A 25,454-nucleotide genomic window follows, 5' to 3' on the forward strand; every position below is an offset into this window, starting at 1 on the left:
TAATACCCAGAAGTACCGCCTATTTAGACTATCTAGTAAAACGATTGGACCTTGTCGACCAATACAACACATTGATTGGCTAAAGTCCACGTCAATCATTTTCACTAGCAAAAACACCGCCCGTGACAGTTTTCATTTCTGTTTGTGTTTCAGTTGCTTTGTCGTAGTAGAAACTGCTTACAACTTGTGAAAATGTAGCTAAATAAGAGTCTCAAATGAATGCAGAACTGAAACGATACATGGTTTTCATCTCCCCATCGACATTTTAGAGTGATGTTTTAATCATTTTTTTCATGTCAGTTTTCCTCTTTTTCCTTTTCTTTGCTACCGAAAAAACGTTCCGCTTTAGCATGTTGTTCCGAGGATGGAGTGCACAGCAAGGGAGACGTTTCACCTATGCTTTTCACTCAACTGTTTTCATGCTGAAGTAACGTTAAAGTCTTATTTATAGCTATCTTTGTTTTGTAAACCACTAACTAATGTAAACAGCTCGTTGTTGAATGTATTTCCAGTTTAATCATCGTGTGTCAACAAATGAAATGCTTGTTGATAGCAAATAACGCTGTTTGACGTTTCCGTTGGAGCTGAGTTCAACGCACGCAGGTTACATCATACTGGTGTCAACATGTCAGAGTCTGCTGACAGTCGTACCAAAACATTAAATTTCAACGTCGGGGTGCTCGGACATGTCGACAGTGGGAAGACATCGCTTGCCAGGGCGCTCAGCAGCACCGCCTCCACGGCTGCCTTCGACAAGAACCCGCAATCCCGTGAGAGGGGCATCACGCTGGACCTCGGCTTCTCCTCCTTCACGGTGGATCTTCCTGATCACCTGGGGGACATCGGAGGCCAGCAGCAGTATGACAGCCTGCAGTTCACCCTGGTGGATTGTCCGGGACACGCCTCTCTTATTCGGACTATCATTGGGGGTGAGCTCTCTGAATTCTCTGAAAGTTTTGGTGCTACAGATGTCACCGATAGGTGGTAAACACATAGGATACAGTCAGGATACGTTGACCTATATACCAGTGGTTGGTGATACAAGCTGAGGCGACGCAACCATACCTCAACACTCAGTTGCCAATTTATTAGGTAGGCTACACGCATTCAGTCCTGAAATATATTCTGCCTTAAATGTTCACTAAACTGTTTTAGAGATGCGTTTATTCAACATTGTGTTCATTTTAGAGGCTGTAGTTTGTGGTGCTGTTGAGTTGTATTGCGTTATATTACGAGGTGTTGATCATGTTTTTCTAAATATTAGATGGGGTGGCAGTAGCTCAGTCTGTAGGGTTCGGTTGTGGACTAGTAGCTGGAGAGGTGCCAGTTCACCTCCTGGGCACTGCCAATGTGCTCTTGAGCAAGGCACCAAACCCCCAATTGCTCGGGGCACCTGTCAATTGACAGTTGCAGCCCCCTCACTCTGACATCTCTCCATTAGTGCATGTATAGGTACTGAGCATGTGTGTGTATTTCAGGCCTGACAAAACATTGTAATTTCCCTTGCAGGATTAATAAAGTCTAAATTATTATTATTATTATTATTATTATTATTATTATTATCATCTCACTATACTGAACAATTATGACCTACAGGGCTGTTAAATTAGACTGCATTAGTTTTAGTTAGGTGTACCTAATACACTGCCAACTGAGTGTATATACAACCGAAGATCAAAAAACAAAACACGCCTCTTAAATTGGCCTTTTTCTCCGCAGTCATTCTGACTTGTCCTAGTCTGAAAAGCACAGGTGTTGCTGATAACATTATGGCACTGTTCCATTCAAGTGTCTCAGTGATAGCCATGGCAGTGACAATGACAATGCACAATACTGACACAAAGTGCATCTAGTCTCTAAACCTTATTTACACGCACACACATACAATCCAAGTGGTAAATAGCCATACACTGGAAAATGGCCAAACAAGCAAAACAGTCTGTTGAACATCCTCACTGTTATCCAGCAGAGGGCGCCTTTTCTCTGCAAGCAGCTGGGTTTATCATGTAGTAGAGACTTGGATGGTTGGGAGTATAAAGAGAATAAACAGTAGTGTCCAGAGCAGATAATGAGGACACTCACTCAGAGGGACACTGTCTCTATTACCTACTTTCTCCTTTAGTCCCTCTTGTTTGTCACGCAAACAACCAGGATCAGACTTTTTTTTTTTTTAAACTTAAAGAGTGTGAGATAGGAAAACTTTGGTAGAAGTAATGGTCTTGGTATTAAAGCAGACTAGAGGCACTCAAACACTGAATGCTGCTGTGCCGTGTACATACTAAATGAAGTCAATGAGCCAGTAGGGTGGCACATGCTGTAGATTAGGGAGGAAGGAAAGTGTGGGGATTGGGGTATGTATTAAACTTCCCCTCCTGTCCCAAGTGGGAAGAGCACAGGAAAGAGAGGGAGCCAAATAGAGGGAACGAAAAGAAGGGAACACAGGAAAGAGAGACTGCCAAAGTCAGGAAAAGAAAAGAGGGAAAGGAAAGACAACCAAGTGAGCTGCAGCTCTGGTTTCAACCCTCTAGCCCTTTACTCTCTCTTTGCTTTTGTACACCTCTCCCCTTAATTTCTCTTCTTGTTCTACTGTTATGTTTGGGTATTTGTGTCCATTCCTGTTTGTGTGGCTGTTGTTGGCTTTGTAGTCTTGACTCACAGTTGTTAAATCTTTTTATACATGCACAACAGGAAAGCTGGCATGTCTTTAACAGCAAATTACTGGTTTGTTCTGATTCAGCTTGCTGCTTTTATTCAATGTAAGTAATAGCTCACATCCTTTTTGATTATTCTTTGCATTTTCTGCTCTCTCTAGGTGCCCAAATCATTGACCTGATGATGCTGGTGGTGGATGTGGTGAAAGGGGTGCAGACTCAGACTGCAGAGTGTCTGCTGATAGGAGAGCTTACTTGCCCTCGTATGGTGGTCGTCCTGAACAAAGTTGACCTACTGCCACCTAACAAGAGACAGAGTGCCATTGAGAAAATGACCAAGAGACTGCACAAAACTCTGGAGAGCACCAGGTCTGCATTAATTACAAGTAAAAAAGAATAAATCGGGAAACTGGAAATGTGGGCCCAGATAGCTAAGTAGGTTAGGGCATCCCATGTACTCCCAGTGGCCCAGGATTGAATCTCTTGTCAAATTCCTCATTCATTACGCATTCTGTCGCCTTCTCTGCATTCCAGCAGTCTGTCAGACCCACTTGTTTTTTTATTCAAAGTAACTTTAATCATTACTTCAACATCAAAGCATGACGTTATTCCAATATGCCTGTTTTTCTATTGGCCAGATTTAAGGAATGTCCAGTGATTGCTGTTGCAGCGAAGCCTGGGGGCCCAGAGGCTCCTGACACGGAGGAGCCACATGGTGTGCCAGAGTTAATAGAGGTAAAGTCCGGAACACTCTGGTGCCCCTCCATTGTTACTAATTTAGTTCAAAAGAGGACATAAGTTCTCACTTACGAACAAGTGCTGTTAGTCAGCTGAGATTGTTCAAGTGGTGGTAAAATAGTAATGAAAAGTCCTCAGCTGTGTTTACTAAAACTGTCAACAGAATACTTTCTTTGTTCAGTCAACTATATACTTAATATACTATATGCTATAGAACTATATACAGTATGCACCGTAAAAATGGTGGTGGTTACTGGCAAACTGTTAATTACTGTATATTACTTATTTGATGTGCTACAAAAATTCAAAGTGATTTATTTCATGGCATGTAATGATTCAAATAATTAAGGAGAACCATTAGTTTAAGAAATTCAAACATAATTAATATAATTAATAATTGATAAGGATATTTTAAATTTTGTTTAAAAGAAACAGAGACTTGTCGGTGCTCTGATAGACCAACTATGTAATGGATACACTGTTTCTAAAATAACTGCATACACATCTTTGTAATTGCTGTACTGCAATTTCTTAATTATTGGCCAACATACTGTATATACGCTGATACCAATGTATCTGCAATGAGCGAATATCGGCCTGGCTAATTTATCGGTCAGGCAGTAGTCTTGGCAAGTTTACCTGACACAGTATGCCGCAGTTGAAGAGGTTATACCCCCTTTTTCCTTGGGTGTAAAAAAACAGCAGTATGGCTCACATCAGGTTCAGAGCAGCACTTATAACGCGTGTGAGGCAGTGATTGTCGAGCCAACACACAGTCAGACTTAGCACTAGCTAGATATGGATCTAATTAGTGCCTCTCTTTTATCTGGTTTCATATTTGTGTACTTTATGTGTGACCTTGCAGTGTTATAACAGCAGTTATCTTTTGTGTGTATAAATAAATGGTTCTTTCTTCTTGCCCTTTTGGTTATCTGTCTCAGCTTTTGAAGAAACAGACATACCTCCCTAAGAGAGACCCCGGAGGTGACCTCCTGATGGCTGTAGACCATTGCTTCTCCATCCGTGGTCAGGGAACAGTCATGACTGGAACCATGCTGCAGGGGTCGCTGGCTATCAATGACATTGTGGAAATCCCAGCACTACAGGTGTGCTACGAAAAATGGGCATGAACTGTATCTGTGATATTTACAAGCAGGTAACATACCAGAGTGCTGGTATTCTGAAGTTCAGAAGTTGACTGGAAGTGGGCAGACAGAGGGAGGGATGTGTCCAAGTGGGTGCAGAGGATGTTTCAGTTTAATGTGAGGGAAGGATCAGGAGACTGGGGGTGGACTGGCAGCACAGGAGTTGGGTACTTTACACCAGATACACACTTTCAGCCAGGCTCAGCAGTTTTGTCTGCAGTTTTCATGTTCACCTCTTTGTGGCAGCAAATGGCTAAATTAACAGTCATTTGTTACGGAGCCTTGATCTGTGCCACTACTGTTGATTTGGTCAGTGTATAATAGACAACAAAAACAACCACAGAAACATTATGGTATGCCAGATTCCACAATCATAGATGGGTAGATGGACAGGTAGTAAGATAGACATCTTTTAATAGTTCATTTGTGTACTTGTGATTAAAAGCTCATCATCAGCTATAATTAGCTTTTTATCAAAGCTTGATATTATTGAAATACATAATTAAGTATATATATATCAGTCAGGCAATGCAATATTGACAAGATCTGTCATCTTCAAAAATCAAAAAAAAAGAAGTAGCAGCTTAAACTGCAAGTTGTGCATATTTAATGAGCCGTGTACTCACGCATGTGCATATTTTATTGCAAACCCCCTCCCCCCCCCACGTTCTCTGTAGGGCCTCTCATCTCTGTACTGTGGAGATAACTGATGTTTTTCTGAATTTAATCTCATGCTGTCATTCCACGTTTAGTTTCTATGTTTTAAATGTAAAATTAAAGTTGGACCTGCTTCTGTGGTAGTTCCTGCTACAGTAGGAGTCTCCAGGACACACACGCACGCACGCACAAAGGTGAAAACAATACCAGCGTCGCTGTCGCGGCTGGTAAAAACACATTCATGGCTGAAGCATTGTTGTGAGCTGTGAACTTTTAGCAACAATAATGTAGCCTACTGTGAATGTATGTACTTTCTGCTTTCTCTTGTGAGTTGTGTTCCAAATCTGTTCTATTGATGTTAAATTAGATGGGTATTAAATTGATGTTAGAAATCTGTTATTTATTGTATCTCTGTACTCTCTGACATCAGGTGACCAAGAAGATAAAGTCGGTGCAGATGTTTCGAAAGCCAGTGTCGGGGGCCATGCAGGGGGATCGTGTGGGTGTGTGTGTGACACAGTTTGACCCTAAACTGTTAGAGCGGGGTGTGGTTTGCACCCCAGGGTCCCTGCACAACTTCTATGCAGCTGTCATCTCTGTGAGGAAGATAGGCTACTTCAAGGGCTCTCTTGCCACTCGTGCCAAGTTCCACATCACCATGGGTCATGAGACGGTCATGGCGAGGGTTGCCTTCTTTGGCCTATCACCTGTGGGGGCCTCAGAGCCCCCCTCAGACACTACACCACCTCCATCACAGCCCTGCTCACTGGATACACCCTTCACCTTTGAGAGGGAGTACTTCTACCAGGATGAATATGTCACCGGTCAGAGAGAGGCAAGTCCAGGACCTGACCCCGAGCAATGGGCCTTGTTGGAGTTTGAGCGGCCAGTCACATGCCCCTCACTCTGCCTGGTGATTGGTTCCAAGCTGGACACAGACATCCACGCCAATGCATGCCGGTTGGCCTTCCAAGGACGTCTGCTCCATGGGTTTGAAGATAAAGGCTATGCTGAGACTGCTCTGCCTCATCTGCGCATCTACAAGATGAAACACAAGGAGGGCCAGGTGGAAAGGGTGAGTGGGACACTCAACAGTTTATTTAAAATGGTCTTTTTCTGACTGTCATCCTCTGCTTACCCTTGAGTGTTGTTGTGTTGTGTCGTGTTGCCCTGTCTTCTCTGCCCTCTCTATTACCTTGTACTCCTTCTTGTGGCTCTGGTTCTTCTTTGGATGTTTCTCATTTCTCGCTGGTGGTACTGAAGCGTGCCTCAGACAGAGCCTCTATTGTACAATCCTAAACACGCACACACAAACAAGCATGGACAAGCAGCCCTGGTGAGGCATGGGTGGGTATGCATGCCTTAGCATGTGCTGTGTGACACAGAGGCATGCGTGGGTGGCCAACTGACGCCACTAGCCCTGTCTAGCTGTCAGAGGCTGGACACACCTGAGTGGCACAGGAATACCCTCATGACTGTGTGAGTTAACCTTCCCTCACTTCTGGCTCAGCTTCTTTCTCTATCTTACACATGCTGTTTTGATTTTTCTTCTTGTGTTACTGCTGTTACGTTCTGTCTGAAATCCTGAGCTCCAGTTCATACTGATCCATATCTCATGTTATCTAATGCTGTTGTTTTCTTATTGACCTCGACATCTGATTTGGGAATTTTTCAAAAAGTCTACAGCCTCCAACTTCTCACAGTTTGTATTCATACAGTATGGCGCACGGAAGATGTTATGGCTGTTGTCATTCTGCGCTGTACAGTTAAGTTTATCTGTATGCAGTATGCACCCTTGTGCAGGGTCAGATTCAGGTTATGGTTCAAGTGTGTGAACTAGTTTCCTGCTGTTAGCACCTCAGGCTGTTGACATCTCCAGTCAGTGACTCAGGAGTAGAACAGCGTGTACAAGAGGTCAGACCATGGTCATGTGGCGTTACATTTGTCCTTCATCTGTCTCCCAAAAAGAGGCAGTTGTGTTTCATGACTTAAGAATTAGTTGTTTGTAAAAGAACACATTACTGGCATTGTTGAGATATGACGGCCTCGTCCAGTCACAATTCATACGGTCTGTCAGACGTGTACAGCAACTGATTTTTTTTTTTTTTTTTAATCAGCGCATCAGTCACGCTCGAGGGACGTCGGGGTCAAATGTTCAAGAATGAATGAGGGTTAGGCAGAAGAGAGAGGAAGAGCTGGCGGTGGGGGGGTGAGTTGGAGACAGAGCGGTGCCCTCATGTTATCAGATTAGTGGCGGGTTAGATCGACTTAGTGATGGATGATAAGAAAGAAATACAAACAAATATAGCATAAAATGTGCACGAAGATGAATAAGAGAGCGGGAGACAGCCAGGCGGCGAGCCTCGAAGAATGTGGCTTACAGAAAGTTGTACAGTTTGATGAGGGCACAGCACAGAGAATCAGCTCTTCTTCCTTACTCTGTCATTTTGGCAGAGTGATGTCACAAGATCTAAACATCCAAGGAAGGAAAAATGAGACCAAACTAAAACACACCCTGACATTTTCACATAATTAGATCACATGCTAACCAAGGTTATTATAGTTTTGCATTTTTCATTAGTTTTTATTTTTATTTCTTTTCGACTTTTTGTTTTCAAATTCAGTTTAGTTTTAATTAGTTTTTAAAACGGGTTTGCTAGTTTAGTTTAGTTTTTATTTTTTGAAGATGCTTAGTTTTAGTTTTTATTAGTTTGTCTTTTTTTGTTATATGGGTTATTTGTCGGGGGATTCAAAAAGATCAGAAAAAGTATTGTGTAATAATAACTCAACAAAAACATCATACGATTTTAGAAATATGTATTCAACAATAACACCAGTACATACAATGTAGCCTACATATGGTCATAAATATGGTAACGGTCTACACAAGACGCCGCAGTAAGTGCAAAATATGTAAGTGACGTGTTCCAGGAAAAAACCTAAATAGCCAACAGACTAAAGAAGACATGAACAGGTGTTTCCAACTTTGGTTCGAGTAAAGTGGCGAACTTGTTGAAGTCAATCGACTCACACAGTTGTGTAGACGTCCCAGTATCAATCCACATGTTAACCCCCGCTTCCCCCCGCTTTTGGTGTTCCTGCGTATTCCTGGTTTACTAACCAGCAGCTGTCGGGTCGCCGTTGAAAGCCTTCCTGTAGTGTTCTCTGTCCTGCTGCTGTCTCTGTCATGCTGCCTGGCCCTGTATCCATACATCCACGCCTTGTACCTGGGTTAGCTTCTGTTTCAGGGAAAGGGGGCTTTGCGTTCTCCAAAGGTGCGATAAGATAAGCTAGGTTAGCCTCCTAGCTTGTGTGCGCTTCTCAAATGTACTTTCAAATTTGTGGGATTTTTCCCTGTAATAAATTGACCACATATTTTACCACCTTCCACTGCAAGGCACTTTATCTGACACAGTCATAATCAAATAGGACTGCCGCTTTCTTCCGACTTTCAGTACCGCTATGATGCCAGGCGAGAGGTACGGAGCTACGGACATGTAGTATTCAAGTTGACGTGGAATGTCGGAATTTCTGGGTTCCCAGTCGGAAACTATACATGTCTACGGGAATTGTCATGGTCGGCGAGATATAACGTTATTTGCTTTATGAAAGATCGACAAAGACGAAAACTAAGGACATTTACTCGATCATTTTATTTTATTTTAGTTAGTTTTGCAAACAGACAGTTTTAGTTTAGTTATCTTTTTTTTGTAATGCCTCGTTTTTATTTTTATTTAAGTTAACGACAATGTTTTTTCCCACCTAGTTTTCGTTATTTCGTTCGTTTTCGTTAACAATTATAACCTTGATGCTAACACCATTTAACAACTACTTCTCATCACGTGTGTCATGTTCTGTGCTTTTATTTTATCATTAGTGCTGCAGCTCATAAGACTCTTTCCAACTCTCTTGTGGTCAGGTGACTGACGATTACACTGTGATTGGCCGCAACCTGTTCAAGAAGGAGACCAACCTCCAGCTCTTTGTGGGGTTGAAGGTCACACTGTCGACAGGCGAGAGTGGTGTTATCGAAGGTGGGTTTGGACAGAGCGGGAAGTTCAGGATCCGAGTACAAGGTAAGGATTACCTGAGGTGAGAAGTTATTGCTTCTTAACCTCTGTCACACCGATACTCCAACTACTGATACTGTTTATCAAGTCTTGAGTCACACATATCAAACTCACTGTGGCATTTGATAATGTTGCATAGACAGGTCTACCTCTTCATTAATACACACATCCAGAGCACTTTCTCTGTCTTTTCTTGGACGTTGGGGCTCTGCAGACAATTTTCAGGATGCGGTAAGAGTGGTAGGCCCGACATCCTGAGCCACATTCCCAGGATTCCTCTGGGGGTTGCCTGTGTTCCGGGGGAAGTCTGTTCTGTGTTTATTTTACCTTCTGTTGCTCCGAACCCACTGCTCCACACCAGGAGGGAAGAGAAAACAAAAACATTTGGAAAGAGAACCTCACCTATATCCTCTTCACTGCCTCACACTTGCATGCTCAAAAGTCTCAGACATACTAACGCACACATCTTCATGCATGAACATAATTAACATACAGTGGTGTTCATCAGAGACTCCCCATGGGCATTAAGGTGGTAGGGCGAATGATTGTTACCTCCACATGTCTGAATATGGTCTCCTACAATAGGTTTTTGACATTTTACCTCTGAAGTTTTGCTTTATGGCAGTTAAACCTTTTGCGAGCTTTACATTTGCATGATGGCACAAATGTACATGATGCATGTTGCATCTCTCCAAAGCTTTTTTTCCTTTTTATATACGTATATACATATTGATTGATTTGTAATGCATGACTTGTTGCTATTTGTCAGTACCGTGAGTTTCCGTTGACTGCCTGTAGCTCCAAAGACTTTCTCTTTTATTTTCTGCCTTTTCTTAAAGTGCTCATATTGTGCTTTTTGGCTTTTCCCCTTTCCTTTATTGTGTTATATATCTTTTTGTACACATTATAGGTTTACTAAGTGAAAAAGTCCAACTTACCATCTTCTAGAGAAAACACAATAAACTGTTCACAAACTGCTCCAAACAGCTCTATTGTAGTCCAGCCTTTACTTCTGTGACGAACGTGCGTCACTTTGTAACACACGTTATAATGCTCGCCTAGCTGCTAGCATGGCACTCCCTCATACTCTACAACTGACTAGCTAGCAGTACTTACTGCGCATGTGCGACTCCCAACAAAGATGGTACAGAAGTGAGATGCCTCACTCTGTAGCTAAAACAGAGAGCTCAACACACAGGGTGAAAAGGGGAGCTGCAGCAATGTGCAGTACAACAAATATATGGTGTTTTCTGAAAATTAAACCACATAAACCTATTCTGGTACAACCTCTAAATACAATTTATGAACCTAAAAATAGGCATAATATGAGCACTTGAAGTATGCATACATAAGATCAAGGAAAGGAATGAAAATGTGTAAGAGATTCTGCTTTCATGCAGACTTCACTTGCTTTTCTGTTCCCACCTGCTGCTCATACCTGCATTATTTCTAGGGCTGCAACTAACGATCATTGTCATGACCTATTAATCTGCAGACTGTTTTCTCTATTATTCAATTAAAATAGTTTGGTCCACAAACGTCCATCACAATCTCCTAAAACCTAAGGTGATACCATCAAATTCCTTGTTTTGTTTGAACCCAAAATATTAATATACAAATCTGCATATTTGAGAGGCCGGAGTGTTTGGGAGTTGTTGTTTTTTTATGATTTTTTTATTGGGCTTTTCCGCCTTTAATGGACAGGACAGGTGAGAAAGGGGAGAGAGAGGGGGAAGACATGCAGGAAATCGTCACAGGTCGGAGTCGAATCCTGGACCTCTGGGTCGAGGCATACATTTCTAAATATATGCGCGCCTGCTCTAACCACTGAGCCAACCCGGCCACTGTTTGATAGTTTTTTGTCGGTGAATTTAGGGGCGAGAATATCATTCCTTCAAACTGGAATAAGCACAGAAAATACAGTGGTTTAAACCTTGTGTTATACTGCTCCTCCAAAATAAACTTGCTGCCAACTTGGCTACTAACCCTATATTATTTTTCCACCAAAACCAATTTATGCCCATATTTGATTCCTTTTTGAGTGTTGATTTTGGACTTTGTCTGATAAACACTTTCTGATGAGTATCTGTGCAGCATTTCTATTATTAAGTAGATGTAGTAAATGGTTTTTAAAATATTTTCTACACACAACCCTAACCCTAGAAATGTACTTGAGGACAAACATGTAAAAGTGCAATTTCTATGTGCCACTTGTATGTGAACCCAAATCATTTAAGTATGGGCGTGTCAGTGTGTTCTGTGGTGGTAAACGGACATTTTCAGCATATCGTAGATAACAAGAAGAGATTTTTGTCGGCGCTGCAACCATAACAACCCTCACATTGGCACAACGATAACAAGACGAATGCTGGCGCCGTTGTATGTGAGGTCAGACAGTCAGCGTGTAAAGCAGTGAACCCAGAACATTTCATACCTTCTGTGTGCAAAACGGCAAACAAGCAGCCACATACAGAAAAACAAGGGGGTAGATATGATGGCATAGCTGAATTTGTAGTGCATGCATGAGCTCAGCATTCACGGGAAACGGCTCAGTGTGGCTGAGAACGAGACTGAAGTGTAGGAAGAGTGCCAGGATGAGCCAGACTGACACGGTGACTCGAGGAGACCTGGTTCTTATTTTCATCAGTTACATCAGGAAGAGCAAGGCATCAGTTGATCTTGAGGTCAGCACACTGAACAGCCTCCAGCACTGATACAGCACCTACTGCACACATAACTGGGAAGAAAAGATCTCAAGCATCAGATATACCTACACTGAGATGATTAAGTTGACCTAAATATTGAACATTGTGTAGGGCAGTAGACAGTATAATCTTGACTTATTACTAGGGCTGTCAAACGATTACATTTTCTTAATCGCGATTAATCGTTGAATTTCTATAGTTAATCGCGATTAATCGCATGTTTTATCACATGATTAAAATTCTATTATTTTGCATTTCAGAACAGTTTTTAAGTACATATTAACAATGGAAAGCAATTATTACCAGTGTATCTTGATTGGGAATCAAATGAATGCAAAGAAAATGACTTTATGAACTTGATTTTAAGATTTGTATTTGTTTATTATATATTTAATCTAGTCACACATTTGAATCTAGAGTCAATATTAGGGTTGGGTATTGTTTGGTTTAGATACCGGTGCTAAAGCGGTACTTTTAAAACGGTACCGGTATCTTAACGGTGCCTGAACCGATACTTTTTAGGGTACTACACAGTTGGCGACATTAAAGAATGGCTTGTTTATTGCTAAGGCCATATCGTCAAAATTAAATGTTTAATAGTAATGTAATCACTATAACAATAACTTATTTCACTAGTAAATAGCTGTTGAATGACAAAAACAACCACCAGATGGGAAAAGGGCATTTAACAACAACTTTGAATGCACCATGAGGCTGTAAATTACCAGTTTCATTGAACGCACCGTCTGTGTTTTTTCCACAAAGGCAGCTGCAGATTGTTGCATCCCGGTGTCGGAATCCTCTACAGTGAAATACAGACAAACTTTACACCGTTTAGCGTTAGCTGTCAGCATTGTAACCGTGTTTAATCCAGCTTCTAGCTAGCGGTAGGCGAGTATAGTGTTAACTAGCGTCACGTGCAGCGATGTTTCTGTTGCCTGTAACATCTGTTTCAGAGCATCAGAGAGAAGTGCAGACATATCAGTGGCACCGAAATGAGGCACCGAAATGAGGCACCGAAAATCGGCGTTGCTATTCCTGCAGCAGCAGGATGTGTTACGAGGAAGTATGGCAAAATAGTAGCCTGTTAGGCACGACGCAAAGCCGAGTGAAGTGAAAATAAATTAATAAATGGCGGCATGCGATTAATACGATTTAAAAAAAATTAAAAATAAAAATAAATAAATAATTAACGCATTATGCTCGACCCTTAATCGCGTCGCGATTAACGCGTTAATGCTGACAGCTTTACTTATTACATGAGGGGGTCTATTTATATAAATATTGTTTTTTAGACAATCAACCTTTTTCTTTTTTTTTCAGAGGGTCTTTGCCCAGAAACCAAGCAGTTGTTAACCTCCACCTCTAAGAAGAAAGTGAAGGGTGGAAGCAAAGGCGAACCAGCACATGAAGAGGAGCCCAAAACACATTCTCCGCCCGTTAGCATTCACTTGCATTTCAAGCGGTATGTCTTTGATCCCCATAAAAAGATGGTTCAGTCTTGACCTTTGTTGCATATACACCAGCCTGTCACAGTGCTTCAAACAGGCAGAAGGCAGTTTCACAGGTCATGTCAAGGTGAGGGGAACACTGACCTCTGTATCAGGGTTATGATCATTTTCTTCTATAAGCCTCTGATGGAGACCGTCTGCTGAAATGCAATGATTGTGGAATGCATGTGAAACAATGATTTGTTATCTGCCTTTATGGATATGGACTTGATCCAGTTTGCACCATTACAAGGTTGGAAGCCACTCTTCTGTTCCTTAGCATTTGAGTTGTCTTAAAAAAAAAACAGTACCTTTTGTTCTTTTTTTTTTCAGTATGTTTCTAATTTAGCTGAGCCTTGATTGGCAAAAACACATCAGCTGGCATTTACATTTCAGGTTTCATTGGCTGTGTGATTTCAAAATGATTTTTTTGACTTTTTCATTTTATTTTACTTTAACGACAGTTTGTAGAGCTGCATTTTTACCAAGAATACCAGTTATTCCAGTAACTGCTTGAGTTTATTTGAATAACGATCTTTATAGAAAGACAAATAAAGCAAAATCTATGCTGAAACTTTATTTCTGACTGTTGTTTTTTGCATGATCTTTAGTTGTGTACCAAACTATTTGTAACCAGCTGAATTCCTCACTAATTATGTTCAAAAACGTTTTTACATAAGTATATTATGAAGCACTCTCCATGCTAGCAGCAGTTTGTATGTGCAGTACCTACTGTGGCACATGTACAGGAGTCAAAAGAGATCCTGTATCTACATACTTTATTTGCAGTTCCTATGCACTAAATACATACTGAACCCTAAACTTTAATTTGTGTCTAACCTGTGTTTCTCTCTGGTTAGTTTGTTATGCTGTCATCCATACTGTATAGCATAATGGGCACATTTTAAATGAGTTTTCCAAATGTTACACTGTCCAGAATCAATTGGATACATACACAATCCCATCATAACTAATATCCATAAGAAGTGCACCTACTACTGTAGCATGGAGTTGAGTGAGATACGGTTTCTGAATGTGTCCTGCCTTCAGTCTCCGGGTGAGCTGTTCAAAATCGGCAGGGCTTTCTACGTCACTAGCCGAAATTAGGTGGCTAACCGTAGCATGCTAACGCTAGCATGCTAGCTCGTTCTGAATGGCAAAACACTGCTACAACACACACTAGTTCACCATAATCTACAAAAGAACTACTTGCATGTCCCTATTCTGCAGGTATTCCACGCAAAGTTGGAAGTGTCATGGGGTGGTGATGGTGCATTGGATATGATGCACGCCTTTGGTGCGGGAGACCCGGGTTCGATTCCCACTGCGATACATCAACCAATGTGTCCCTGAGCAAGACACTTAACCACTAGTTGCTCCAGAGGCGTGCAACCTCTGATACATATATATATATAGCAATTGTAAGTCGCTTTGGATAAAAGCGTCGGCTAAATGACATGTAAAGTGTGTCCTCGTTTAGAAGTAGTCTCCCGGCTAATCCTGCCATGTACCACTAAAGTTGTAGAAACAAACAGCTAGCTACTGTGCATGTGTGACTGGTAACAAAGATGTGACAACAGAGACCTGAACACAGGCTGAAAAGAGGAGCTGCAGCACTGTGCAGTACAACAAAAAGGGTTTTTTTGAAAATTAAACCATGTAAACCTATTCTGGTACAACCTTAAAATACAATTCTGAACCTGAAAATGAGCATAATATGGCCACTTTAAATTGAAAAAGCCATAACCGAATCATATACTGGAGTATGTAGAGATGGACATTATCTACCCGCATGTTTAACCACGTGAGGGTCTTTTATTAACAATGAAAAAACAAAATGTAAATGGCAAGAAAATTGTAACAATGACAATCCATATTGTAGTTGATTGATGGTCATTGAGAACTGTACATGGCGGAAATCATCTTCTCTCTGTGTGTCTGTGAGTGTTTTTTTGTATGTGTGTCCATCCTGTCACAGAAGTGTTGTGGGGCGGGGCAGTGAGAGTGCTGGACACTCAGTATGTAGCGGATGATGTCAGCAAACTGTCCCTGTGAACAGCGACTCTATCTCAGCAGGAATCTGTGGAAATTGGAGAGAGAGGGAGGAGGGAGGAGCAGCAGGAGCAAGAAGGGACACTGCAAGGATTGTTCCTCTGAGTGACAGTCCTTTTAGTCTTATCTCCTCTCGTTCCTCTTATAGAAAACCAGACGGGGAAAAAAAATCTGTTGCTTTTTATTCCTGTGTCTCTCCAATTTCTCTTTCTCGCTCCACCCCTCTCTTTCATTCTCCATCCATTCCGTTTTTTTATTGAAAACCTTTTACTCCGGCCATTACTGGTGTGATGTCTCATGAGAAAGAAATGGAAATCATTGTTAGGCTCCTAAATATTTCCCTTTATGTCATAATTTTATACATAGTTTTTTTGTTTTTAAAGATATATCTGATCCATATCTTATCTGTATCTTTATCTGCATGTTATCCTTCTTTAAACTAGAAAAAATGCATACACACTAAATTGGTTGATAGCCATTCTTGTATTGCATTTCAACTTATGTGAAAAAATAAAATGTGTTTTGCCTTAATATAATTGTAAACACTAAATCAATTTGCCAATGCAAAGATGATTATTTTCATCTTCCTTGCCTTGATTAAGATCCTATTGCGTGCGTGCGTGCGTGCGTGCGTGTGTGGCGAGAGAGAGAGAGACACCACAGCTTAGGTGAGGAGGTTTGGGTGGACTGAATAATCCGCTTTTGAAGCCGTAGCTAATTGTGGCAGGAGGCTATGGGACTCCAGCTGGGAGTGTGTTCTCACCTCAACACACTAGGGCTGAAGATAAAGATAATCAAATATCACAATACTTTTAACCAAATACCTCGTTATTGACATTGCGATGATATTGTAGGATTAACAATTGGTGCTTTCATATACAGTATTATTGTAAGAGGCAGATCCCTGACATGGGAAAGTGATTACACCTATTCTTCATGTTCATTTAAATGCTTTATGGCAGTTAAACCTGTTTTTGCACGATGGTACAAATGTACATAATGCATGTTTCATCTCTCCAAAGCTGTTTTCTTTTTTATGTATATACATATTGATTGATTTGCTGGGTAATGCGTGACAGGTTGCCATTTGTCAGTATCATGAGTTTCCGTTGACTGTTTCTCTTTTATTTTCTGTCTTTTCTTAAGATGCATACATAAGATCAAGGGAAGGAATGAAAATGTGTAAGAGATTCTGCTTTCGTGCAGACTTCACTTGCTTTTCTGTTGTTCCCACCTGCTGCTCATACCTGCATTGTTTCTAGGGCTGCAACTAACGATCATTGTCATGACCTATTAATCTGCAGACTGTTTTCTCTATTATTCAATTAAAATAGTTTGGTCCACAAATGTCCATCAAAATTTCCTAAAACCTAAGGTGATACCATCAAATTCCTTGTTTTGTTTGACCCCAAAATATTAATGTACTATAACATACAAACAAAAGCCATTGAGTGTTGATTATGAGCCCTGTCTGATAAGCACATTCTGCTGATTATCCGTGCAGCATTTTTTTTTATAAAGTAGATGCTTTTAAAAATATTTTCTACACACAAATACCTAGAAATGTACTTGCTTTTTGCCTAAATTGCATTTTTCCTTAATATAATTGTAAACACTGAATCAATTTGCCAATGCCTCTTGTTAGAAGATTATTTTCATCCTTGTCTTGATAAAGATCCTCTTGTGTTTCATTAACAAAGACACTGTGTGAACCGCGTTTCCCCCACTATGTTTTAACATGCATGCTAATCCTGTTGATTTTTGTGTGTGTGTGTGTGTGTGTGTGTGTGTGGCGAGATTGACACATGAAAGGGATTACACCTACTGTTCTTCATGTTCATTGTGACCTGTATTTGGGGCCCAGTGCTCAGATTCATAACTACAATTCCCCATAAGATGCTCCTCTTCCGCCATAGAGATAAGACACAGCCATGATGATTTCCCTTCAATACCCCTGTCCCTTTTTTGCTGGTGACCTCTAGGTCAGCCAGGAGCCGAGGGTCAACATCTGAGCTCCTGAATGTTTATAGATGGGAAGCGGTCACTGATGAGCAGAGATAACAGGCAGCCGCGTAAGAGAAAGAAACAGAGGAAAAGGGAACACCAGCTGGATTATTGACAAGGCACAGGAGGAGGGCAGGAAAAGAGTTTCAAATGTAGTTTAAGGCAGAGGAGACTAAAAAGACTTATTAGCAGACGTTATGACTGATAAATGGGTGCAACATTAATTAACAATTTAACCAGTGGGGAGGTGGTTAGGCTGCTAACGTGCTCTCTTTTGATAACATTATATTCCCATTTTACTCTAGACTATTTTTATTCCTTTTTTTTAATTTGACGGCATATTTTTCTAGTTCTTTTTTTCCACATTTGTCTGATTGATCCCTCACCAGCATGCTGGTATTGGTCTTTACTATATCAGTTTTTACAGTATCACCGCCCTCCAACAAAGATTATGTTTATTGCTGATTATTTGATGACAGAAGCTGTATCATCCAGCTTCACCGTACTAATGAGCACAGACACAGATAGGATCACCCTCAGACCCCTCACTCCTCTCAACCCTTGCCTGCAAATATAATTAGCTATGATTAAAATGGGTATTGTTTAATTAATACCTCCGCAGCCTCTTTCAGTCGACTCCTCCATTTCCGGCACTACTTATCTCCCAAACCCTCCCCCCATCAGCTGTTGGAGCCTTTTTTTATTTTTTACTAATGCCTTTGTAAATCATGGTCACAAATATGGGCCTGCAAATTATACCTATATTAAGGTGTAAGGTGTCAGAGTTGCTTTCACTGCTCCTAAAATAGTTTGACCTCTGCGTTATTGTGTAAGCAGCGTTTTAATGCAGGAGCTGGTCCAGGTGGTGCTCGTACTTATGCTAACTCCTTTATATCCTGTAGAATATATAGAATGAATTCAGCCAGCCCATGAATTGAAGTGGAATAAAAAGGAAATGTGGTGTATTTGACTAAAACGTATAAGGTTTCACATTACTCATGCAAAGTATTAGGGCCTCTTGGATGGCATTACTTGTTGCTTTGTGTGGTAGCCTCAAAATAAAATTAGCTGTGAAATAACTCAGTCAAAGAATATATTCAGCGGAGCAGCTTAATGTTACTGCGAAAGACAAGATTAGATAAGGAGTTTTCCCTCAGGTTTTGTGTTGTATTGCAGCATGTATCAAGAGGAGGTAAAGTGTCAGCACTAGTCTCACATAACCTTAAACAAATAGTTAAACAATTAGTTACACTTGGTACTGTTAAGATCGCAAGTGACATAATATATAAGGCTGAAAAGGAGGAAAAGTATTAACCTGTGAACATCCTAATTTTGTATGCCAACAACAAAGATCCCAGAGCGTTAGTGTGTCATCCTCTTTCTGTTAAATCAGTTGTCCATCATAACGGATCTACCCTCATGTTTAACGCTCACGTTCTTTCAGTCTTAACAGGGGTTTCTGACAGCGGAGTATTTTTTTGTAAATGGGATGAGATGACGACAACAAAAGAATCTTTATGATCCTGGTCCATTCAGGATCATCTGCGCCTGTCTTACTTAGTGATGAGCTGTTGTGTTAATGTGTTTTTATAATTTAAAAAAGTTTTAATCTGATCATTTACATTCCAAATTAACTTCTCCTCTGCATGGCTGTATTAAACATTTCTTAATGAACACATTTAGAATTTTAGTGCAGACACTCTGAGTTTGTCAGTTAGTTTTAGAAAAGACAGGAAAATCTGCAATCATCTCCTAAAACCAAATTTCCTTATTTGATTGCATATTAAAGAGGCTCATTAGCTGATATATGTCCACAACATCGTCCTCAGGGCTAAACCGTACACCCTAATGAAAGAAACACCTTTAAAACCACCATTGTTCTCCCATCACTCGTCTCTTCACAGACAGAAAAAAAACATGCAAATTAGTGCTGGCACCTCAATGAAGCAATGTATTGATAAACTGCTTTCCTACCCTGATACACACACACCACAAACAACTGAAACAACTGTCAGTTTTTTTTTACTGCTGCTTTCATCCTCCCATCTCTGTCCTCGTCACCTCAGGACGAGGGGACAGTCAGTGAAAAGCCAAGGTTGATGGGTGAAGAATAACATTCGATCATTACAGCGGAGTCCAGTCGTCCAGGTCAGAGGTCACCTGCAACATCACCTTGAATAATGCCAGCCAGTAGTCTGTGCGCCTGCCGACCTTACTCACCTTCACATACAGAGGCGAGGGGGAGGCAGACATATATGTAAACTAGGGCTGTCAAAATAACGCGTTAATTTCGATTAATTAATCTGAGAAAAAATAACGCGTTAAAAAAAATTAACGCAGATTAATCCATTCCATATTGACGTTTGCATACAGACGAAAATCTGGTGCCACTGATATGTCTGCGCTTCTCTCTGCTGCTCTGAAACAGACGTTACAGGAAACACAAACCCCGCTGCATGTGACGCTAGTTGACACAATACTCAACAGCAGCTAACGTTAGCCTACCGCTAGCTAGTAGCTGGATTAAACACGGTTAAAATGCTGACAGCTAACGCTAAACGGTGTAAAGTTTGACTGTGTTTTACTGTAGAGGATTCAACACCGGGATGTAACAATCTGCAGCTGCCGTCGGAGAAACAACACAGACGGTGCGTTCAATGAAACTGGTAAACTTGAAGTTATTGTAAATGTCCTTTTCCTATCTGGTTGTTGTTTTTGTCGTTCAACAGCAATTTACTAGTGAAATAAGTTGTTATTGTTATACATTATTTTTAAATCATTTAATTTTGAACGTATGGCCTTAGCAATAAACAAGCCGTTCTTTAATGTCACCAACTGTTGTTTAGTACCCTTTTTTTTTTCTTTTCTTTTTTTACTTTCTTAAAAAGTATCGGTTCAGGCACCGTTAATTATGTATGCGATTAATTTCGATTAATTAATCACAGAGTATGTAATTAATTAGATTACATTTTTTAATCGATTGACAACCCTAATGTAAACACAATCCGACACTGCAGTCGTGACTCAGATTGAGGTGATGAGCGAAATAGTGTAGAAGCTGAGATGTTGTCAGTTGTCAGAGAAAAACAAGATGGAGGACACCTCCCATCGCCTCCCTTCATTATTCATCCTCCTTGAACATCTGTTAGCTAGTCACATAGCTATCCTCACTGTAGTTAACATAGTTTTAATCCCATAAAGTAGAACAAGTAACTACAAACTACTGCCTCATTTCAACAAAACATTTTTTAAATTGGGATGTAACTATATATTCAGTTCAGTTCAGTTCAGAATTAGCACTAGGCCAATATACTGGCTGACATCAGCTTATTACAGATATGTTAGTATTGGCGAAGAAACAAGAAACTGCAGTGCAGAAAGGCCAAAGACATCTTTGTGGTATGTCTCCATCACATTAGTTGAACAAATTTATTTTTCAACTATAAAATGAAGATATCTTGGTCACAATTCTTTGAAAAAACAACTTTAAAAGGAACCTGGGAAAATATGTCTCCAAAACAAATTGACATTCTCTGCAAAACAGCAGGACTCCAGGTTGATCTTTTTATCTCTTAATCTGAGTTTTTGTCCAGCTAACTTTCAGCTCAATGTAGAGGCTTAACTAATATTAAACTACTAGATTTTGGTTTGAGGTCCTGTTTAGGCACAAAATGTTCCCAATAATTATGTTAAACCAACATAGTAATGGATTTAAAGGAAAGGCCTGAAGCTGTTCCCTTTCGAGCATTGTGTTACTGCTGAGGGGACTTGAGGCTGCACCGAGGAGGGTTTCAAAACTGGGGGTCCAGTTGATGTGTAGGGTCATGTGAAAAGTCACTTCCACTATGGATAACCTTGTAAAAGATGTCAAAGGGATGTCAACTATTCTTGGATTTTCCTGCTTGTTTAACAATCGAATGAAATATCTTCAGGGGAGTCAATTTGGTCTGCTGAAACGCAGAGGTAGATGTTATGTTTAGATTAGTCACCAAACAGGATAGTCCTAAACAAAGAAACCAGTCCTAACTCACTCCTTATGTGTCACACAGTCTGTGTCGTTAGCTTTCTGAATCCACTAAGCCTAAAATATATTTAGCGAATTATTTAATTTATTAGAGTAGTGCAAACCGCATCGTGATCATGTCAATGTTTCTGGCATGTAAGTCTAAATTTGCGAAGTCCCTCAGAAAAGTAACAACACCACAATGTATCTTTTTTGTTGTTGTGACACATAAGAGTTAAAATGTCTTTATTGTTGTGTTCTGCATTGTGATGCATAAAGCCTGAGAGAAATCATAAACACAGGCGTATCATTGGCTGTTGAATTCAAGTTAAATCTCAAACTAAAATAGCCCATTGACATGTAGTTGTTCAGTAGTGCAGCGAGTATGCAGATCTTGAAACTTGAAACTAAAAGTAGCGATGCCATGCTGTACAAATGCTCATGTCAAATCAAAACTAAAAGTCATAAATGCAGAATAATACATTGTACTATATATTTTTACTGATGCATTAATGTATAAGCTGCATTTTACTGATGAAAATGGTGGTGGTGTATCTAGTTCAATAACTTGTGCATTATAATGCATTATATTTTGTAAGCATGTTGTTATGTAAAATCTAAATTTTTTAAGTAAGTAGTAACTGTAGCTGTGAAATAAATGAAAAAGTACCACACATTTGCAGTGAAGTACAGTGCTTGAGTAAATGTACTTAGCTACTTTCTACCACTGTAGTTGTAGTCGCAAGTTCATCTTAATGGCTAGAAATTTTCGTAAGGGATCACAAGCAGCACATGTCTGTGGCATGAACACTGTAAATGCAACACCGAGATACTTTCATCTTTTAAGTTGATATGGAGAACCTGTTAGCAAAAAGGTATTTACACATCAAGCAGACACGGACAACATCATTCATTTGGTGTTCACCTGATGAATATAAGTCCAATATACAGTCTACTTTTTGCTCTGTTTTGGTTTCCATCAACTCCTGGGGGAAATATTTGTCTCTTTAGCTGGTAATGCTCCACTATGTTCAACAGCTAGTCCCTAACTTGGAGTTTTAAGATTTTTTCTTACAAAAGACACTGATTAGAGTGGTGAGAGTGAACCAAAACACTAAAGATGCGAGGGAAAGCAAAACCATGAGCTGAAAGATGCTAAAATGCTCCATAGAGCTGAGGGGAACTGCAGAGGCTAGTGATAATTATCTTTGGGTTCATCATTATGAGCGACCTTTTCAGATACATGTAGTCATTTGATCCATTTTGAATATAAAAATATAGCAGCTTGATTATTAGGAGAAACACCCTCACTGATGCACAAGTGGTCCCAGTTATAACCTTAGGGACCAAGTTGCTGGGTTACTATTGTTATGAAGGTGGATAGGTTTAAAAAAAAAAAGAAAGGAAAAAAAAGGGGTTGTTTTAGTGCCACAGAAAACCAAAAGTACACTTAAGAACCTCAGAATCTCAGCTGTAGGAAACCACAAATGGTTCTTTAATTATCAGAAAAAAACTGTTTACAGATTTAGAGGTTCTTCATTTAGAGTAATATGCTGCATACCATTTTAAACCCACAAAAACCTCTATGCTTTCTTTTTTAAGCAAACACAAGGTTATCAGATTAAAGGATATGTATTGTGCCCTGAAGTCTACTCTGTGTCTACTGTAATGGGCCAGTGTATACAGAGTTAATCCTGGACTGACAGGCAGGGACAGTGGGGTTCTGACGGGGCCGGGGGGCTCAGTGTCTGCAGGGGGACCCAAACATGGCTCTGGTTCTGTCTGGGACCCGTCTGAAAGCCCGGCACTGTCAAGCTGGCCCAAACACTGCCTGATGGGGCTTTTAGAAGAGCAGAGTGAGTGACGGAGGTTTAGAGGAGATCTGACACTGCAGCCTGTGGTGCTGCTGTTTATGTATGTATGCTAGCCCTCCAAAAACTGTGTTTATGAAAACAGTGGCCCGGTGCCCATCAGATACGAGCTCCAGGGCTGGGACAGGCACAGCTCCTCTGAGAGAACTATAAGGAGACAGAAAGACAGACAAAGACGGAGAGAAAATGGGACAGTAAGACGAACAGAACATATAAAAACAAGGCAGGTGGGTTCATTTGATGCTAATGTGGTCTTCAAACCAGTTTTAGCAAAAGCTCTCTTCATCTGTCTCTCAAACTCTTTATTCCTGTTTACCGCTCCACTTTGTCTTGTCCTCTCTCTTTCCAAATGTTTGAGCTAAACGTAGAAAGTACTTTGCCTCTCTCACTAATCCCCTTTCTGTCTTTAATTTGATTTCTTCCCTCGTTTTTCCCCTTCGGTTGTCTTCCTCCTTAATTAGCTCATATCCCTCTGGTTTGCCAGATTGAAGGTGTTGACATGCACACGGCACAGCCCCAAATCAAATATATATACTGCCCTCCCAACCGCTAACATCACACACACTTCCTTCTTCTACTTTCAAGGAGCCTAAATTGCATTTTTATGCCTCCCCTTGTTTTTTTTGCTGCTTGCCCACTGGCTGCTGCAATAATCAGTTGTTTTCGAAGTGGCAGATGCAGAGTGGAAAACCACACAGTTTATAATTATGATATTGTCATTTTCTATTTTTGAAATTAGTTTACTGTATTTTGCAGAGATAAAAGTGTGGGTTCCTAAAATAAACACAATCAAGACACTTTGTTTAATACTCTATACATTGTTTTTCTATTAATACATTCCAGTGACTGCTTCCACATTGTGTACGGTTCTGTACAGTGTTATGCTCACACACTTTTCCTCTAAGTTTATTTCACTTGTCCTTGATCATTTTAGTGTTATCAAAGGAAAGCGGAGGGAAAACTGCCTCTCAAAGTTCACATTTCAAATATTTTAATTGTTTTATGCAGCTTTCATTTATTTTTCTAATAATCCCCTGAGGCGGCTGGAAGGCTGTTTACTGTCTTTGATTTGCAGTCCTGTAGCTCTTACTTCAAGCGTTAATTAACCTCTAAATGGAGAAATTATAGCAGGCACACAAGTATGTGTGCACGCTTGACAATCACACACACGAACACACAGACTCCAACAATGGAAGAGAGTTTTTTTTCTGCTTTTCATCTGAGATCTCCCTTCCTGCTTCTTTCACTCTTAGACGTGTACCAGACTTACAACATGCAAGTCGACATTTATTCTCTCTCTCTTTCTCCTACTCGTTCCTTTTGTGCACCAAAGTCTAACTCAATCTGGGCCTCCGTATTCTTTGAACTTCTGTCAGCGCAGAAATAACATTACAGGTTCAAAGACAACAGATATCTGTTTTCTGCTAAGAACTAGTTAATCTGCCTGCCTTTCACTTCTGTTTGTCTCGCTCTCTCTTCAGCTCCTTTTTGTCCTATATGTCATCATTGCATTTTTTTTCTTTTTTGTTCACTTCTTACATAGCTGGTAAAACATTGTATTATTTTGATATAGGCTCTCATTAGCTGTTCAGTTTAATTAAAGGCCCTCATTCATATGAAAATGGGACGCTGATAGTAATTTCCTTCCCTAGCAACAATCGCTAACCTTGCACAGCAACTCTTAATTAGAAACTGGCTTGATTGACATTGAGTACGAACTATACACACTCATACACACATGCATACATAAGCGTTCTGTAAAACAATATAATATACCTCTGACTTGTGTAATAGCAGTAATACTAAGAATGTATCACCTGAAGTAAAACTAATACAGGATATTTGTAGAGGAATAAATACTATACATACTGTATGAATATATACACTCTCAAAAGCTCTGTTGTCCTGTTTTTAGGGGCATTATATTATATTATTATATATACTATTCTATATTCTTTCTCCTCTGGCCCTCTCCTCATTTGTTTCCTGGTCACGCCTCACGTTGTCAGCGCTCTGATAGGTTAATTCATGCAGTGTTTACTGTCCCGGAAAGATTCCCATCAGGCCT

At 40.3% G+C, this 25,454-nt stretch overlaps 1 protein-coding gene and 1 long non-coding RNA gene across 3 annotated transcripts in view; both read left to right on the forward strand.

The window, feature by feature from the left end:
* Positions 1-125: 125 nt before the first annotated feature.
* Positions 126-14,035, forward strand: eefsec (eukaryotic elongation factor, selenocysteine-tRNA-specific). Of its 2 annotated transcripts, none has more exons than XM_078248421.1 (7): positions 126-929; positions 2,813-3,020; positions 3,290-3,386; positions 4,331-4,495; positions 5,622-6,266; positions 9,111-9,267; positions 9,487-12,487. In XM_078248421.1, exons 1-7 carry the CDS (start codon positions 626-628, stop codon positions 9,747-9,749), a joined length of 1,839 nt encoding a protein of 612 aa, XP_078104547.1. In that variant the 5' UTR covers positions 126-625; the 3' UTR covers positions 9,750-12,487. The 2 variants fall into 2 exon arrangements, with proteins under 2 accessions (XP_078104547.1, XP_078104546.1); XM_078248420.1 differs by lacking the exon at positions 9,487-12,487 and adding an exon at positions 13,290-14,035 and having other exon boundaries at positions 129-929.
* Positions 14,036-23,453: 9,418 nt separating this feature from the next.
* The window catches only part of LOC144516809 (uncharacterized), a 63,925-nt gene continuing 61,924 nt past the window's right edge, over positions 23,454-25,454 (forward strand). The window contains exon 1 of the long non-coding RNA XR_013501872.1: positions 23,454-23,613. This is a non-coding gene — a long non-coding RNA (uncharacterized LOC144516809). The remainder of the gene's footprint in view (positions 23,614-25,454) is intronic.

This window comes from Sander vitreus, chromosome 4 (assembly GCF_031162955.1).
Source record: "Sander vitreus isolate 19-12246 chromosome 4, sanVit1, whole genome shotgun sequence".
Lineage (NCBI taxonomy): Eukaryota > Metazoa > Chordata > Actinopteri > Perciformes > Percidae > Sander > Sander vitreus.